The 20234-nt window shown below is 46.1% G+C and overlaps 1 protein-coding gene across 3 annotated transcripts in view; it reads right to left on the bottom strand.

Annotated features, from left to right (window-relative positions):
- The window catches only part of LOC126872429 (uncharacterized), a 186423-nt gene that overhangs the window by 150013 nt on the left and 16176 nt on the right, over window positions 1–20234 (bottom strand). Inside the window, exon 1 of one of the 3 annotated variants that reach the window (XM_050632379.1) lies at window positions 1612–3304. The exons of the other annotated variants lie outside the window; for them this stretch is intronic. Coding sequence (XP_050488336.1) covers window positions 1612–1666 — 55 coding nt within the window. The 5' untranslated portion in view covers window positions 1667–3304. Of the gene's footprint in view, window positions 1–1611; window positions 3305–20234 lie in introns of those variants that run through there. 3 annotated transcript variants of the gene reach the window in all.

Raw genomic sequence — 20234 nt, 5'->3', positions numbered from 1 at the left:
AAGACGAATCGAATTTTCGATCAGCCTATCGACGAATCATTTTGCACAGCAATTATAAATAATCATCGAACGATGCTATCGTTTTATTACGCAAGTCCAAGTGATCTTAAAATGTAATTCGAGATTCCTTATCGATGATCGTGTTTGTTTCCCGTGTACGTCAGTCGATAGAATATCGAGTACGAATTCCAATAACGAAGAGTAACGCCTACTTTAAACGCACATGTGTTTCACAACTTGGCGCAAGCCGTCACCGCGAATGGCATCCTGTTATAAAGAACTCGATAGAATTTTGTTCCCTATCAACACGTATGACTGATTAGAGCAGGCAGCGTCGACCATGAGGAAACGATTGCCGACCTCGAAACGATACTTCGTCATTCTCTCTATCATTGTGATACTTACGAATGTCCACAGAATTACGCGCTTACGGCTATTAATTTTAATAAAATGATCTCTTTTACGAAGATTCAAATGTAATAAAATGTCAGCAAATGCCTATTTCGTCCGAGTATAGATATAGTATTTGTACCTTTACTTTCACAGAAATCTGAATATTCTTATGTACTTGGTATAAGCTTAACGACAAGTTCAGAAAGAAACTTGAAAAAGTTTTTCCTTATTATAGTTGTCACACTTACGAAAATCTAGACAATCGCGCACGTATTGTTATTTATCGTGTAAAAATGATATATTAATTTCTCTTACCAATGAAATACAAGAGATGCAACGATGAATATTGCAATTTTCACTCAGAAAAGTGTGAATAGCGACATATAACTTACGACCTATGCCAACGTCGTACTATCCGTGCCGGGGTACAATTATTGTAATCAATGGAAAGCATTGTTCTCAATGAAACCTGGACGATGAATGGCAACGGTATGTAAGTCCGACTACCGCAGGATAAATATTTTGGACGCGAGGCGCTTCGAAAAACTGTATGTTTACAAAATATCTTTCAATCCATCGAGCCTTGCTACAGATAAAAAAAAAAAGATCTACGATATTCGAGAAATAGATTCCACGAAATTAATTACTAAATATAGTATTCAACTTTTTCTCCACGAATGCCATACATTTCTCAAAAAATAGACGATTGGACGAATAAAAATGCGAATCAACGTTGAACTTCGGTTCGTTATACTACCTGAAATTGATGAAGATGCTAATAGCTTATTTGCTCGACAAATGGTGTCACTGAAACTGGAAATAACGCAAAAAATTCCGCACTAACGAAAGATTTAAGTAACTCGAAACTAATACGATAACTTTTTCCCTGTCTCAACTGTTCCTACGATAGAACATTACAATAGGATTACGCGTCTCTCAAGAGATGATTCTCGTTTCGTCGAACGACTTTAAGGAAACAATCCACGTCAAAAATATATGGAAGGGTCGCGATTTTTCTTTTCAAGTAGCTCTGTTTCTACAAGAAAGACCTAAAATATAATAAATATCACGTCGCTCTGTGTTAAATATTGCGCTCTCCTTAATTTTAACGGACCAAACCTGTGTCTGCCGGCTGTTTCGTTGCGGAACTATCTATTCGCCAACGACCTAACGATTCGACACTCTATGAAAGAAAATGTACGAAACGAATCGACTCACCAGTGTAACACCAGGCCGGCCAGACAACAGGGCTCTCGGTGTCCAGCTCCCTCATTCTCTCAGCGACCCGCGGACATCTCCACTCCGTACGCCCCGACGTAGCGGTGAGTATGTCCAGTTTGATTTCCGACACGAACAGCTTCCCTTGCAATCAACGATCAACCCCCTTTTCCGTTCAACGAGACTCAATCGCCCCGATCAGCCTACGCGCGAGTTAGCTCGAGTTCGTCAAGCTCTCAACGTTTCCAGCTCGTGCACGTTGGCGATACCCAAACCACCTGTTGAACGTCAAATCTGCAGCACGCGCAAACGCACAAGTCCGACAAGGATCATGCCTCCGGCACCGAAACGATCACTTGGTTGTGCACGGGTCGCCAACGAACGCGAAAGATCGTCGAGCCTGCCTTTATCGAACGACTGCACGTCCAACGATCAATTTCATTAAACAGTTAAGCGTAGATAAGAAATTTGCGACGATAAAGCACGAACGACGATCCGTCATCGGCGCGACGTGGTTTCGCTCTGGCCTTGCTACCAGAGGACGGTGGTCGTGTTCGTAAGAGCAGAGGAACAGCACGGCATAACGATGTTGCACGCGTGTTACACGAAAAACACCGTCGCGTCGCGTCGCGTCGCCTCGAATCGTCGCGTCTGCCGCGCGGTCGCGCACTAAATGTCACGGAAATGTCAATGAGGAGTCGCGGACGTTTGACACCTTCACTGTCCCCTCCTTCCTCTTACTCGGCACACAGTCACACGAGTGGAGGGTTAGTCTCGTCTTCCTCCTTGTTTAAACGAGAGGCTCGTCGTTCACCGATCCTCTCGGAACACTGTATCGACACTCGCGCAAAACTCCGGCGATCCTCCGCGTCGGCGATCGTCGACGATCGTCGTCCGACCCTCGACTGACGCGGTCTCGTACTGGTCTACTGTCGCGTGGCGAACACCTCTCGAACGCTCCTCGCCGCTTCCCCGAGTGCCTTCGAGTTTCCAGTTTCCACGATTGTTTACACACGACCGCGGACCTCGGCTAGAACCGAATCGTGTCTCCTCCTTCCTCTCTGTCCTCTATATTGCAAATCTTCTCGTACGAACATCCGACGAGCCAAGGACGTTAGACAGTGTCTTTCTCTCTCTCCCACATACACACACACTCTCTCTCTCTCTCTCTCACAAACGTTTTAGAAGCTTCGCGTCCCTAAGAGACTTTGTCGGAGGACGCGTCACCTTTACGACGACGGCGACGACCCGGTAGCGACGGACAGTCAGAGAGAGGATACGCGATCGATCGATCGTTGCCTCCACACGTTCGGGAGGATCGTTGACGTAGCGCAGGATGACACGACACTACAACACCGCACTGCTGCGTGAGGCGACGTCGAAGGGGACAGACGGAGACAGCGGGAGAAGGACGAAGCTTGGTAGGGGGTGAGAAGAGGAGACACACGCGGCGGGAGAGAAAGGGTGAAGGAATATATAAAGAAAAGAGAAGAGGTAAAAAGAAGAGAGAAAAAGAAAGAGAGAGAGAAAGAAAGAGAGAGGGAAGAACCTGACCACCGGACACGCTGGCTTGGTAGGCACGACACACAGGTAAGCGGAGTGGCACTTAGGTTGGTGCACCTGCCGCGAGAGTCCGCGTCGTAATGGGAGCGGGGCAACGGGCGGCAGGTAGGCAGGCCCACCGCTCGTCAACCTGCGGAGAAGGGGAATCAGTCACATGGCGAGGTGCCCCGCGCTGCCTGCGAACAAGGAGGTGGTAGCCGAACCAAGTGGTGGTGGACAAAAGGTGGCAGTGGTGGTGGTACTCGACTGAATCCACGGTGGTGGCGGCCGTGCTTGGTAGGATACGCGACCGCCGCGGCCGACGAGAAGGAGTAGGAATCGAACAGGACCTCGAGAACCGAGCGCACCGTCCGATCGGAGCAACCTGTCGCTTCGGGATTTCTTTGTGGATATGGTTCCTTCGGACGCGTCTACCGACCATCGTCGTTCGGTTCTTTTCGATCGGACGCGAAGAAGAAACGCGATTTCGTTGAACTATGTCTGCTCTGGGACGAACGAATTTCTTTGGAGAGAAAAATGACGCCGCATTCTAGGTTACTGTCGCACGATTCGAAACCAACGGATTGCATCGAGGTTTCCGACGATGGTTTTGTAATAGATCGAAGATCGTGAATATTACAATATCTCGCGAGGTATTGCGTAGCTTTGCTTCGATGCTGTTTCAACTATTTTAAAACCGTATCTCGATACTAAACGTAGATTCTCTGCCAGTAAAGAGATCGGGATCTCCGCGTGGGAATTCCGCAAGAATCGAGAAAATTCTACTGAATTAGTTTTACAATGTATTATATAATCGTTCGCTGTCGCAGTTTCTTACATATTAACGCAAAAACGCTCTCATAAAAGATAGAAAGTCTACCGGAACGATTTGTCCTGCAGCGATTAGTCCGATCGTGAATTTCACATTCTACTTAGGCTACCGCTACCGGATACCATCGCAAGAGTGAAAGATTCGCAAACACTTGGCAAATTCAGGACTCCGTAGCTTGTTAATACAACTTGTACGACGTACGGCAGAATGCAAACTTAATTTGAATTTTAAAGAATGCAAATAAAATTCAAGAAAATATAAGGAAAACGTATTAAAAAAAAAAAAAAATAATATGTGGAGGACATTTCGAAAGAGAGAAAGAGAGAGAAAGAGTGATTCCTTCATTTAGGTTCGACTCGGTGTTCGGACAAAAGGCACACGCGGTACTTTCGTGTCTCCGGTACCGACTATGGCTTCCTACAAAGGTCGTTGGCGAGTTCCATATTTGGATTCACCGAAGGAACAGAAGGGTATTGAATTCCAGGCGTTTCCACCGATCCACGGCTACAACCTGATGGCAGATTGTCCCCTGACTCGTCGTCGAGGAACGTCGTACGCTGTCTAACTACGTCTTTCTTTACGTCTCTAACTGAACGGAGTTACGTTTCGTCTAGCTGGACAGTATATCGATAAAACGAGACAAGAATGCCTTGTTGCAGCCGCGAGCGGATATGGATGCGGTTTCAGAACAATCGCGTGTACCCGCAAACGCAACGATCAACTATTCAACTGTTTTTAGAAATTGTCATCCGTTCGAGTGATTAATTTCATCGTTCGGAAAGTAGACAAGATCTATATTTAATAGATCGTCGGAGAGAAATCGTCGGATGAAACCTTTAACGTACTTTGGGTCAGTTAGATTGGCGTTAAAAAAACAAATTATCGTCTCGATCACATATTCAAGGAAGAACGCTCGAAAACATAACGTCCGCTAATATACTATAATCATTCTAGTTAGAAAAAAAAATATCCTGAACGACGAGTACCACTCGACCTAAGCTGCATTCTCAATTCAGCTTCATCGTTATTCCACTTCCACGCGGACCATAACGCATCCCATCAACGAACCACCAATCTGCCTAGGAAGAGAAAAGAGGAAGTCGAACGAACCTGCGACGAACGTAACAAAAAGTCGAAGCACCTATCGAACGGCTACCTTAACGAAAGGAAAGTCGCGTAGGATCGTCAGGGGCTGGTTAACAGGGCCATAACCCCGCGATCCCACGACTTGACTCGCGTATGTCGCGACATCGTTATCGCCGCGGAATATCGGTAGTATACGCCGGTGTCCTGGAAGTGTTGCCCTAGGCGTCTCTCTGCGTGGCGACCGGACAGTGCAAACGGCGAACGAAACGAGGCTGCAACCGTGCAGAGCACGGTAGGGTAGCTCAGCACGCTCGAGAGCACGGATGAGAGCTTGTTAGGTTAACCATCACATTGTTTCACGAGGGCGTGGTGGCGTGTTGTTTGCAACGAGTGCGTGGCGAGGAGGCCTTCCTCTCTGTGCATGCTACTCTCGGCCGTCTCTCTCTCTCTTATTCTCTCTCTATCCCCGTTCCTCCGACCGCTATGGCCCGAAGATCGAGTCGTGGCATCGAGAGAGCGATATATCGCGGTCGATATATATCACTCGGCGAACCACTCGACTTCCATACGTCCGCTCCGGAGAGCGTACATATGTACGCGTGCATCGCCCGCGGGCTGGCTTCAAGGTCCTCGTTTAGATATCCGTTCCCTTCGAGATTATTCGAGGCAACGACGACGAAGACGATGACGACGACGACGACGAAGACGAAGACGACGACAACGAGAGTCGTTCGCCTTCCAGTTCGTCGATCCTTCCTATCCGAAGCCGATCGGCCAGCTTCCGGAGCTAGCCATTACCACCTCGGCCATTTTCTCTTTCGCGGCTCCAGCCGCGATTAAACGGTCCGTCGAACCCATCCCTTCGTCCCACGACGATGTAGTAATCGCCTCGGCACCGTCGATACCAGAGATTAGCGTCAATCGAAACCCTGCCCAGTCGCTGCCGTTCTCCGAGCCGATGGCTAGCGCGAGACGCGATTAACTACGCTCGTCGTGATGCTGCTTGCTGGTTTCTTGGTACTACCAAGACGAGTGCAGCGATTCTTTTTGTAGAATGTTTGTTTGGTGCGTTTCTAAAGAACGTGTGATTGGCGCATGATTAGCCAACTTTTGGCAGATTGCCTGTTGTTACATCTCGTGACTTGAGCGATTCGAGCAAATATTTTTAACATATTTTTCTGCTTCCCCAAATAGTTTGAAACGATTCGTGCTACTATATGTCGTTCAAACGATGAAATCTTGATTTGATATCTCGAAAACGCGTCGACTTTACGATTAGACGTGCAACGCACACGGTATCTGTTTGAGTAATGCAAATGTTGGGTCAAAGGTTTCCAGTTCGATTTAAAATCCGTAGAAAGCTTCGGAAATAGCGCAGCACTTTCTAAGTAATATTTGATCTATGATAAAGCGGCGTTTTACCACATTTTCCATCGCTCCGAGCGACTGAACAATCATCTTTCTATGTTTCCCTCCTTTCCAGTGAACGTTCTCCCTTCGATCTGATCAAAACTCTCAAACTTTCATCGAAGTTGCCTGTCTAACGCCAGACTGCAAACAAAATTAACACAAATTTGCCAACATAGAAGTTTATGCGCAATTCTAAATGGTTTTCTTCTCTTCTTTCCGTTCGATTAAAATATCCTCGTCGGGCAACAACTCGTTAAGTCGGTTTAATTCTTACGGAAATTAGAACTGTCAAGAAAGTTGACAAGTAATACTACCTTTCTGAATAATTTCCAGTTTACGTTAAAGAAGTACTTCGTACTTCCTCCTGTTTCAAGATGCTAGATCATCTCTTATTCATCAATTTTATCTCGATTAAAATATTTCTACCTGCTCGTTGCTTGCTGTAAAGTCCTATACGGGATACCCATTAAAACACATTTTATTAAAAGCTTTAGCAAGAAACACAACATTTGTAACACTTTTGCTCGTCTCGTCCTTGCTTCTTTTCCAATTGCAACTGTCCTGGCTAATTATAACCTGCAGCAAAAGTTCGCTATGCAGCACCGATTAAAGCTAAAATTATCGGCATTCCTAACAAGCAGTGGAATACTCTTATTTTAGCGAGCAGAGTAGATGGATTTAACCGAACAAATTACATTTCGCGTATTCTTTTGTCCGCGATAAAAACATCTTCCAACTAGAATAGCCGCACGGGCTATCGAAAATTTACGACAGTCGACAAAACTGGAAACGCTTGAGTAACCACTCGTTGCCTTCATTTCGATAAAAGTCGCTGTTAATTTTATCGAAGGCAGCTGCAGCTCTTTGATGCTTGCGAGTACCTCGAATCTGACTCTGTCATTTTAACTGATTTGGCAATTCTAACATTAACCAGTTCCTCGAACCTGATTTCGAACGAGCACACAGTTAAATCTTTGCTCGTGCCCCGAGCAACCTGCGCCCGGTCTATATATTCCGGAGGAACGACTATCCGGAGAAACAGAGTGAAGCAAACGGAAGACGATCGGCTCGAAATCGACGCGTTAAAGTCGTCTCGCGGGACTGGAAGCCACGGCCTAGCCATAGCTCATCATCGGGGCCGAAGTAACCAGTGGCGTTCATGAATACGTGTTCATTATTTATGAGCAACGCCTCTCGGCATCAACTGGACCAGCCTCCCTATCTACCGGTAGGCACGAAGAGAGGCAGCCGGATAACGTATTACGTCTTCATATTTTTTTCCACCGATGCACGGCTGGTAATTAAAGGTGCCCCGCCAAGGACTCGGATGATTTATCGGCCGTGCTGCTTCAGCCTGATAAGATGGGACCAGCTGATAACGAGCTGCCTTTTGTACGTTCCAGGCACCGTGGATCGAACTGGGTCTCTTTTATTTCCCTCTTTCCCCTATCCTCTTCTTTTCATCTTTTCTTTCCTTCTTTCTTTCTCGAGTCGCTGCTCAGAGTGGTACTTGGCTAAGGTTCGAGAGTATCGAGGTGACACTGTAACGAGTAGTGTCAACTCTCATGTCCATTGGCCTACTCTCGTGTTGCGGTTCGTGCAAAACAAGCGATATCGCTGATGAACAGGAAGTTGTAAATTTCGCGATAAAGTCGAAGCTAACGGACACTGGAAGGTGTTTATGAACGCTCTGATCGAGGTGTTGCGTGGAGGATGGTGCGGGGTACGTTGAGGTGAATCGAACTCAAGTCTCGTACGTTTTAAAACGTTTGAGAGATAATGATAAAAAATACGTATTTTATGCAAGAATCGCTCGGAATAAACTAGCATTGGAACTTAACATAACATAATATAAAATTCGAGGCGTAAAAGAAACTACGAATATTCTTCATCAAGTCCACGATGTGACTGTTAAGTACTTTAGCTGTAATTTTCCAGAAACTTCGCTCACGCTCAAGAAAGAAATCGGCAAAGTTAAGCCCAAACGTTACAGCGTAGATGAATCGATAAAAATTTAAGGCCGGTACGTTTTAGCTGCATGGAAAAAAAACTAAATTGAAACAGCACCTGAACCTCTTAACAACGTCTCTTTTCCTCAAAGATCCTTCATGGAAGACCACTCTCTGTCCGGAAGAATCAGTCCTAATTCATGCTTTCGGCTCCAATCATCGTATTTCCCGGCGAAGATTACAGCGTTCCGAAACACTATAATTCACGCTGGATGGAGTCTCGCTTCTAAACAAACCGAAGCTGCTTCGAAAACCTAGCTCTCGGAGTTGCTCACCGGCAGTTGTTTCAAGTAACGTCAGAAACCATAGTGTTTCATTTCGTATAATATCGTTGCAGCGATGTAGCTTTCAAGCGTCAGCGGACTTTACCCTCGACAACGTTGGTACTCGAGTTTCTTGTGGTTTCTCTACTCGATAGATACGGTAAAGTCAAAGTGGTTCCACGTCGATTGCAACTGGCTACCGAAGAATGAATAGCATTTTACCATATCGATATTTCACATCTCGTTCTTGTTTCCCAATTTACCTTCGTGGGAACTGCTCTACACTTCCAAATTTTTCATTCATCGATCCATCAATTAATCGCTGTTTCGATAATCGAGGTTTCAACAGATAAGGATCGGATGAACGTTGGCGTCTGCCAATGACCAATCTGAAACAAAGTGAAACCAATACCTCGTATCACCGACTCCAGGCCCATGCAACACCAAGGAACCGTGCTTAAACCTTTACGGTCCCGTTCAGCGAAGAAATTTACGCTCGTCGACAAAACAGAGAGCTCGAGGCGGTCCTCGGCAACGGCCACGACGACGATACCCGATGATGATTTCGAAGATTTAATTAAGACGTCCTGCCGGTACTAAAAACACCCTGCTCCCCTCCCGCTGCCCTTCTTCCTTCTTCACGTCCCACGAGAATCCCCATCGCGAGTTTCTCTTCTCTCGTTCTCGTCTGTTCGCTCGTCTCTTCCGGGCCAAGTTAAGAGGGACGCCCTATCGAATGGCTCGGTCGAATTTTTCAGCCCGTTTCGAAGGACGTTTTATTGGCCGCCTGATTTACGAGGAGCCAGGCTCACCGCGTAATTTGTTGCGCCGTATTTAATTTGCCTTAAAAGCGTCCCGCGTTAAAATAAAAGGAAAAACAGAGAAGGAGAAAGAAATCATTGGCCCAAAGAGTACAGAACCGGAAGGGGAAGAGCGTAACAACTTGGCCTCTGCAAGGCCAATGGACTCGCGTCTACACTCTCGGAGGCGTAAAAACGATAACGGGCAGCTGCTTTACGAAATTTTTATTATGATGTACGCGGAGAACACACGACGAACCACGGCCTTAATGAGCCACGAACCAAACGAGCCAGGCTGCACGAACGCCCGTGATACCGTCGAGAGATTTCGATTTCAACTGACTTTCAGGTCGATAGTCCGTCTACGGGATTTTGAAACAGGCATTGATTCTCGGATAACGGTGAAAACTTGGATCATTATTCTATATATACGTAAGAATTGAATTCTTCTAAAAAGTAGATAAACGCAGGAAACGACATAGAATATTCGTATTTATATGGAAGAAAATGGTACATGCTTTTCTACCTTTTTTTCTCTCGTAACGCTTATACAGATGCGCATTCTACAGATGCGATAATTAACAGTTCTAGCCGTGAATAATCTGCAACACATCCACGTAACTCGATGCGCATAAATATAAAAATCTAACGAACACGAAAACCGTAACGCGAAGAAGACCAGCAAAAACTGGAAGCAGACATTTTCTCCGAGGTACTTAACACTTTCCGGTGACAAAAACGCTCGATTTTCTCGGCCACTTTATTATCTGACACAATCTCAATAAACGAGCCAATTAATAAACACGTTCCATACTAAAACTCGACACTCGACGCTTCGTTCATTAATTACGTTTCCCGCCATCGCATACCAACCGCGTCATCAAACTTAACCTCAAACAACGCCGATTTTTCAGCTTCGTTAATTACGATAAAAGAGAACTTTGTGCCCGAGGGGGGAAAACGGCGACGCAGCCTTTTATTAACTAGAAACCAGTCAACGGCGTATTGCATAAACGCGTTAATTACAATCTCATTTTGATCGAAGCGAGCTTCGTCCTGGACGCGTTTTACCTCTTCCATTTTTCATTCGAGCTTATCCTTTCAACCCGGTTTAATAGTGTCCCCTCGGTGGAAGGAACGAGCATGGGGCACGTCACAAAATTCATTACGTATAAAAAAATCCCAAGGGAGTAGAGAAGAGCCGAAGAATAAGAAGAAGAGGAGAGGTACTCTCCTCGCGTTTCTCCATTCAGGATCGCGTAAAGTTCCGGTGAAAAAGTTTCATGGCCTTTAAACCAAACCTCGCAGAACCACGCGAGTTTTTTGCCTGTACCCGGGAGAGAAACGAGGCTGCTTTAGTAACGTACGGCTAATTTCGATGTAATTTACAGGAATGTTCTGCTTCGCCGTTCAGCACGCAGGAAGAGGATCGGGTCGAATAATGTTCGCGGATTTTAGTTAATTAAATACCTTGTTCGATGCCCGGCCGCGTGTATAAAACATAAACGCCGTGCCCGTTTTATTATTCGCTCGTTTCGGTGGCCGTTTCGAATAATTTAAAAACAACGATTCTCGTTAATCCGTGGACTAAACGCAGAGGGATCCTCAGCTTCCACTTAGCCGGGCAATTGTAGAAAATAGAGAGCCGAGACGGAAATAATTAATTGAGTATCGAAGGATATAAAGTTTCGCGGAGCTACGTATATATAGAGTTTCTTAATAATAATAATTCTGTTGCCACTTTCGTCTCGAGCGAGAATCCGACACTGAAAGACTTTATCAGTAGCGCGATGAAAAGTATCTGTCGCATACAGATGCAAGATAATCACGTCAGGCGAATAATCGTGTTTCCAAAGACTCGGATCATCGATACAGGAAATGAGGAGCTGCATTATTTTACCGGGAAAGCTTGTAAAAAAATTTTCTGTCGCTATCGAAAAATAAAAATTCGTATTCGGTTGAACCCTCGCCATTCCGGTGACTGACCGTTTCCAACGCTAAAGAAAATCGGAAGCAGTCGCAACCGGAACACCATCCGAACACAGACGCTCGTTCGAAGCTCGATTCCCGGCTGTCTCTCCTTTCAAAGTCCAAACTTAGTCGTGTTCATGGCGATTTATATCGCGAGACGATAAATGGAATGACGAACGCGAACACGCACGATTATAACTGTCGAGGTAACGCCGACAGATGCCGATGAATCAGCGGAGGTAAAGGTCAGAGGAATATACGCGCACTTGAAAGGTCAAGGAAACGTGGTCGAACGAGCCATAAGTAAAAAAAAAAAAAAAAAAATCGGTACGTGATTTGAGAACTAATTAATCCACGGGCTTTCTCAACGTTGCTTCGTCTAAAAAAGTGTTTGCTTTCCTTGCACGCTGCTTACGCAATCGTTCTTGTCCGAGCAACTCGTTAATTATATTGACCGACGTGTGCTGTTAAAACGATCGACGTGTAATCGAAATCGATCAGTCGTGTACTCGCGCGAGCTCGACATTCGGTTAGAACAACGTTTTCAAGGCAAGATACCGTGGATCAAGCAATCATGGAAACTTGTTCCACGCTCGCGTGTGGGTTTTCATGGATCGTGTTCTTCCACGATGAAAATGCTGGCCCACGCGTGTCATTCAACGCGCTCGATCAAATTATTTCTGTTTTATTAATGTCCTTGTGGTTGAACGTGTGCCGGTAAGTTTCAGCGGATGTTTTAATAGAACGCTTGATCTAAGCTCTGACAAACGTATTTGTATCATACGAAGAATCGTACAGTACAGTTAAAAATTGCCATAATTTTCATGCAAAAAGCGGAATAAAAATTTTATCCGGATCGTCCGACTTTCTAGAAGAGAAGCGTTAAAACGCTGTTTCATTGCTCTATAGATCAAGACGCAAGAATCTTTCATCTTCGACGAACTGAACCTGTCGACAGGCACGCAACCATACGTTCGGCTTTAATTATCAAAAAATAAAATCCCTCATTAGCTAACACGTTGTACATCTCCTATTCCTATATTCGGTAGTTAAAATGGCTCCTGGTCGATAACAAATTAATCTCCGACCTCCTAAAACCTGACAATTACATAACGAAAACTCCAACTATCCACGATTATTCACGCTTCCAATTGGAATCGAGTGATTATTTTTCCTTTGGATATCAAACAACTGCGTGCTAGTTGTCATCGATCGAACGTGGTTATATAAAATGGACGCTTTACGAGCGATAATAATTTAGAAGGGAGGAAGCCACCGGACTCACGGAAGGCGTCTTCGGGAACGAAAAAGATCATCGACTAATTTATTATTCTCCCCGCTCGAACCTGTTAACGCTTTGGCCAATAAACGAGGGACCCTTAATTAACAGCGAATCGTTTATCGCGTTTCCAACGTGACATCCGACGTGTCTCTAGTTAATTTATATAGCTGCACGCCTAGAAGCGGAAAGATTTATGTCTAACAAATGAAAACGTTAACGGTTCCAATGAATTTTACACAGCATGTTTGTTTCTTCCAGCCTTTACGTACTTTTCTGTTTTTTCTTGTCCAACCTTTTCGTATTATTTTTACTCCTCTTTAATTTATTTTCCCTCTATCGTTCGTTTTATTTATCCTTTAGCTTTTTCATTCTCGATGCCGCTATGGAAGATTCGATGTGCACTAGCAGCACAGGAGATTTGTAATTAGCGCAATTCCTAAAAAACGAGCTACTCATTAGAGAAGTTACGAATACGCTAGCATTTCGTAATTGAGAAAAACTCGCTTGAGAAACACCAAGAACCTCAATGATGGTCTAATAATATAAGTTTCACTGTAAAATAGTCGACCTAGTAACAGATTCGATGTTTTACGCTACAGTTTGCTCGTCTTCGATCTTGAAAAACCCTGGTGCGTTCAAATTTTTCCTCGACAGTATAAATCTGTTTAATTCAGCTCTCCTCGCCCCTATAATTTAATACAATTTGGTCGAAGAGACAGGCGTGTGAAATTGTAAGACGAAGGCTTGCGTAAAGGAGAAAACATCGTAAATTCGTCATCGGGACGTTAAGTACGGACGTATCGCTGGAAGCTAGTAATAATTGAGGGAACTGGCGCCTGGAATGTCAAATGTTATTACAAGGGGGTGGCGTGATTCCTCGAATCCGATGGACATGGACCACTAAAAAAAAAAAAACGGGACGCTCGATCGATGTTTCTTCAGCGTTTTAATAGTCAACGATCGCTATCGTTGACGGGATACAAGGCAGTAAAATACTAGAAACAGTCGTAAATTGGCTAAGCAGAGTAAAATCGAGTAGCGTCCGCAGAGACGACGTAATTGCGACGTTTTGCTGCTGGACAGTGGCGAGATGAAACTTGAAGACTCTCAGAACGATGTGCTAGAATGACGAATAACCGGACGACGAAGGAAATCCCCTGTAATTAAGCGAGTTACGTCGAAATGTCTCGTAATCGTGTGTAAGAAGAATAGAACGAAGCGAGATGTCCTCTATCGAATTTGCATTTTGAAAATATTCAAAAAGACTCGTATCTACGGAATAGAGCAACAAAAATAAATGTCCATCGTGGGTTTTGTTTAACAATCGTCGTTCCTTTCCTCTAAAACTCGCGTTTTTTCAGCTACTATAGTAACGTGGGATTTAAAATTCACGAGATCGTAGGATCACGCCTCGAAACGATGATCAAAAGGCAGGAATCCATGGAAGAAAGAGTAGCAATGGTGAATCCCGAGGTGGTTTCCCATCAGCTACCTCGACATCGCAACCGCGGCTCTCCGGAGCGTAAGAATAAGGGAAAGAAAGGCTGAAAAGAGCGCACAGAGTGAAAGAGGGAGCGGGGCACGCACGGCGCACAAAGTGCAATTTCACCATTTTTGCCTCGTAAAATCCGGCCAATGAACGACGTAAAAATGAATAACTGGAGGATCGTTCACCCGCGGAACGAACGCGTAGCGTCCCGCTTCGTGTACACGACGCCTCTTTCCCCTTGTAGCCTTCCATCTCGTCCTTCTTCATCTCGCTCCTCCTCTTCCTTCGTCTCAAGTCTCGCCCCAACCTTGCTCCGCGAAACGATTTTTATCTTCCGGGTAGAATAGATTATCTTTATTTACGAGCGATCCGTGGCGCGGGCAAATTGTTTGGGAACGGGAGGGCCGCTTATTTAGAAGCCGTAAACTATTCAATACGCCAGCGAACCAGGATCCACCAACGCGCACACGCGAGTCAAAAACGAGCCAAAAAAAGGGTGAAATCGGGTTTTCGCTTCGCCACCTTGTCGTAGCTCCGCACCAGATTCTCTCGCGATGTTGCCTGTTGTCCGTGCGATACCGCGATTACAAGTGAAGGTGTGGCGAAGCGTTCGTCGCGATTAAAAAATTAAATCGTCGAGACGCGCGATATCAACGAATTCCTCGAGGCTACACAGGGCTACGTGGATTCCACGTAGACGAGCGATTTCTTTTTTCGGATACGAGACGAAGCGCCAGACGCGTGACAATTCCGTGGAATGTGCACACGCATTGCGTGTCAATAGCTTCGGATTACGCTAAGCTCAGGCTCGGCTCTGTAGTTCTGCATACGCGAATGGGTTAATACGGCCTCTGTTTCGAGGTCTAGGTCGCGAGAAACCGTAGTCTTTGCGAGATCCTTTCACCCCGCGTCATCCCTGGACAAGAAACACGGAAGCTCTTATCTGATACACCGGCCAGGCAATAAACTTTAATCGGGAAGGCTCGTTATCGGACCGAATCCCGCGGCGATCGACTGGACGGGGAATTACGGGTCGAGGCCGATAAACGTTAGCCTCGTTCCTTTCGTTGAATAAGATGAAAGGTTGCTCGGGTGAAAAGCGTTTTCTGATGGATTTCTAATTTAGTCGGACGGGATGAATTGTTCGGCGTTTCGAGATGTTCCAGGTAGATGGTGTAGTTTCGCTTTTAAGTGGGGAGCGATTCGATCAGGGTTGCTACACTCGAGAAGCGAGAAGAGGGAACGTCGACGCCACGGAGAAATAAAAGTTGGAAGGTTGAAAAGAAAGGAGGAGGAAATGACAGGTAAGTTTGGGAGGAAGTTTAGGATAAACGAGGACCAATGGAAACGGATTTCTAATTTTCTTCTCTCGCCGAACACCTCAAATTTTGCAGAAGCATAATAACGTTTTACTATTACGCAACTTTTACGGATTATTTGATTGCTTCGCCCCTAACGGGTTAATCGAGGCGTTCGCTTTCAACGGAGGGTGTAATTTTAGCTTAATGGAAGTTACGTTTTCGTTTTCTTCATAGTGGGTGGTTACAAGCTATTAAAGATCCCCATCCAACATGTAGCAATAGGTAATCTTGAGCAGTTAATACAAATTCCTAAACGTTATAAAAACCTTGACGAATATTAGGAATTTAGATAGACACTGATGAAAACTCGATGTTCACTTGTCGTTCGCTTTTCCCAAAAATATAAAAGAAATTCCAAGTGTATTCGTGTTACATATCCTGAATCATTGAGGGATTTCAGGCGAAAATTTTAACCGACTTACAGCTAATAGAAAATTCGATTACGATCCTCCGCAACGTCAATTTCTCCCAAGACCACGATTCGTGTGATTAAAGTTACGCAGGATATCCTCGATTCTGGTCGTTTAAAACCTGCAACCATCAAATCCCGAGAAATGCTAAACTGCTGCAAAGAAGCGACGCGAGCAAAAAGAAGAGAATCGAATAATGCCCTGAAAAGATCTCTCACGATCGCTCAAGCTCCCATCAGGCAAAGGTCAACTCTCGACGAGTCAAGACGGAATGTTAATCAAGCTCGAATCAAGCGTTAGAAACGAAATACAATTAAGGAAACCAGATAGAGGCGGAACGCCATAAAATGCACGGGACGTGTGAAATGCTACATATCGACACGCTGGCGAAGCCTCATCGGTGATCGATAATGGCAGCGTTACGATGGAAGAGAAGGAAGAACAACAAGACGCGACCATAGAAGAAGACGAGGAAGACGACGAAGAAGAAGCAGAGGCAGAAAGTTCCACCAGAAGTGGAGAAGAGGTAGAAGAAAGAAGCAACGATGTAGGAAGAAGTAGGAGAAGAGAAACGATGAAGAGGAGCAACAAAAGGCTGCGCCTCGGGTGCCGGGCGGGGCTCAGATGTTTATCCCGGTCGACCTCTTCCCCTAGCTCTCTTCAGGCCCCTCTTCGTGGTCGCTGGCGTGCCCCCTTCACCTCCGCTTCTTGCGGAGAGAAGCGCGCCCTCGGCGATCCGGAGCTCTCGAGCGTTGCATCTCTACGTTATGCGTGCTCTTCTGCGCGAGGATGCACGGTCACAGTGGCGTCGCAACCGTCACTTTGTCGTGATGTCGTATTTATGGCTACATCGACCGACCGTACGAAGATCGACTCCTGTTGGCTGTCGTCAGCGGAATTTCAACCCTTATGGATTTCTTACGTTATCGTACTCTGAGAACGACACCATCGACTGCAACGTTTGTAAAGTGTTTGCACGATCTGTGACCAACGTTTCTCTAACAATTAAATAGTCGATCAAGAATTAATTGGCACAGAGGTTGACAAAGAACGATCGGTCTCGCGTCGTGACTGAGAAAGCGAAAGCTATGCACGGGAAGATATATTCGTCGATGGAAAGAGAACCGACCCAACGTCGATATTGTCGAGAAATGAGATTCGACTCGCGCTTCACGCGTTAGACAAAAAGCTTCTTACGCAAACTTCGATTATTCATCGTGCGAGCGAGACTGAAATCCCCTTGGAAGCATCGGGAGCAATCTCGATCGCGGCTAAACGTATTCGCGTGAATCGTCGCTGTACGTCGAAACGATCTTCCTCCTGCGAGACTCTGGTCTGAAAGAAATTTCGCTACCTCACGACAAGAAGATAATTGCCGGCGCTGCTAGCCGCCTACCGATCCGATCACCGATCGATTATGCAAAAGAATGCGCCCGAGATAGCGCCCAGCCCAGGATGTCGATGCTACGCGAGGCGAGGCTGTTCACTTTGATAGCCATATTCGCTCATAATCGAGTCGACCGGAAAGGAAGCGAAGAGGGCGAGGTCGTCGGCTCGTGACGGGCCGCTGGACGCTCTCTGATAAAAGAAACTGAAAAGAAATAAAAGGAAAAAGGAAGAGGGAGAAGGGCAGAGAGAGAGAGAGAGAGAGAGAGAGAGGGAAAAAACGTAACCTTAATCAGACACTTCGCATCGCCTCTATTCAGCTCCTGGCGAGCGGAGTGATCTAGCTCGCAGCAGGTTCTTCGGGACAAAAAATCGATGAATGAACCTTCGCCAGAGCGAACGTTTCGCGCTTCCTATCGTCTTGCTCCAAGTTTCTGACGTGGATCCCGCGAATTTTTTTCCTCTGACTGACCACCTACGCGACTTGATATTTGGGTTCCGAGGTCTGGATAGCTTCCTCCGATTTGACACGGAATTTTTTGAGAAAATTGACTTTAGAGGTCGAGCTTCGAACGAGAAAGCGCGTGTTTGACAAGGTTAGTCGAGGCTTGACTTTACACAATTGCCACGATCGAGGTTGATCGACGCAATATCGTTGCAAGAAGCGTGTAATTGACAGTGGATGAGTGGCTTTCTTATTGATGATGCGATGAACGACCTCTACTCTAAATAGAAATCACACGCGAGAACTCTGCTGTTCTAAACTCGTCTCCTAATAAAAATCCGCAGGATGACTTACTTTCTGCAACATCTTAAGAATCCAAAACTATAGCAACGGATCTCTTTTTCCAAAACGATTCAAAAACAATCGCAAACTTCTTGGAATGTTTCTTCGTGGCGAATCAATTACAACGGCGGAGCCTCGCTCCACCATCCATCGAACCTTGGTTCTTCCTATTCTCCCAATCGTCCGCATTGACGATAATTAAAGCAGCAGAAAGCGAATGACAAAGGGCACGCCGTAGGAATCCATAAGAACAAAGGAGCGCTGGCTGCGCGAGGATCGTTAGCGGCGAGCACGTACACCGCTGATGACGCACTTCCGGCCGGTTGAACCCCCATGGTGGCCCCGTGATAATTCCGGGGGATCGAGAAACAGCTCCGAGGATCCATCCACCGTGACTCCGTGGCCCCGTGACGACCCCGTGGTGGATGTTTGCTCTTGTTGCGGTGCGCAACACCGGAGAGGCCGCCGCTCGGTAGGAGAAAGAGTGCGGAGGCGAACGAAACAAGATAAAGTGGAAGAGACGGAGGAGGAGGTGGCGGTGGTGGTGGAACAGGCGAAAGGAGAGCGAGGGGCAGTAACAAGAAAAACAGGAAGACCCGCGAGGGGAAAGGAGGTGGACGAGAAGGAGTGCTCGGATCCAACGCCTAGCCTCCGAAGGAGCCGAGTGCCAGCCCGATGGTAGCGGTTCGCTCATCATTGTAATTACTTCGCGAGGATGTACCAGTATATTGGATCATTATCGACCGCTCCATATCTACCACCTAGCCCATAAGTATAGACTTATGCTCCCGATGCCTCGTAACAGCTGAACCCCCCTTCGTGTATTCGCTTCTGCCAAACGCGCGTATATCTTCCACCTCTACGAGGGGAAGGGGCAAGAAATCTTCGAGTATATTGGCACACTTGTATGTAGCAGGAGAAAATAGCCGCTGCCACTTGCAATATAACTCGCTCCGTCGTTGTCGTACGAGATTATTGCCCCTGCGGACCGGATTGCGTAGGGTGTCTTCGGGTACAAGACAAGGGGCTATTAGAGGTGTGTCATTTCGAACGGGGTTTTTGGTTTCGTTCTTTTTGCAATTGGCACGACGTTTCGAAGGAAGTTTGAAGATATTCGATATTCCGCATATCGACGGATATCGCGTACTTCTTTCTCGCTTTCTTTGCCAATTATTTCCTGTCTTCTCGAGTTGTTTAATTCGTTGTAGAGATTATGTACTCGGTTACCTGTTCGGTTTACGACGAGCAAAATGCTTCATTCTAAACGGCGAAACGCTCTATGTGTCGGTGTAATCTCCTTCGAATGAAATAAATAATTTAAACAAGTTCCAAGAGCTTCGCTCGATCTCGGTTTCAACGAAAGCTACGTTCGCGTCTACGATTATCGCGAGCGTGTAACTGCCACAAATCCTCGGAAAATAATAAAAGCTTCGAGCAGCATTGCACGCGAACGATCGCCAATTACTTTGTCGCGTCGTAAATCACGCGAAAAAAATTCCCATTCATGCAAATCGGTATCAGCGAGCACCGCGGGCCGAATATCATTCAGCTCGTCCCTCGAACGCCATTCGAGCGAGTTATTTCAAGTGGCAATGGTTATTACCCCACCCTATATATCGAAGGGAATATATACCTTGGCCGCAGCGATGGAGTCACGTATGTCGATGATACGGGAGCACGTGCACCGGTGTTGGTGTCCACACCGGCGAATCTCGATCTTGGCACGTACGAGCTAACGACTCGTTCGTACGAGTCTCTGATCAAATAACCGCGACCCGAACAACTTTCTCGGCGGATCTGCATCTCCCTGTCGAAAGGGCACGTTCGAGGAACGTATCGAGAGAAGAAGAAGAAGAAGAAGAAGAAGAAGAAGAAGAAGAAGAAGAAGAAGAAGAAGAAGAAGAAGGAGGAGGAGGAGGAGGAGGAGGAGGAGGAGGAGGAGGAGGAGGAAAAAGGATCACGGAAGCGCGTATCCAACGACGATGGATATTAGAC

This window comes from Bombus huntii, chromosome 13 (assembly GCF_024542735.1).
Source record: "Bombus huntii isolate Logan2020A chromosome 13, iyBomHunt1.1, whole genome shotgun sequence".
NCBI classification, from domain to species: domain Eukaryota; kingdom Metazoa; phylum Arthropoda; class Insecta; order Hymenoptera; family Apidae; genus Bombus; species Bombus huntii.
The sequence above is the reverse complement of the archived record's forward strand: the minus strand, read 5'-3'. Positions and strand labels throughout refer to the sequence as shown.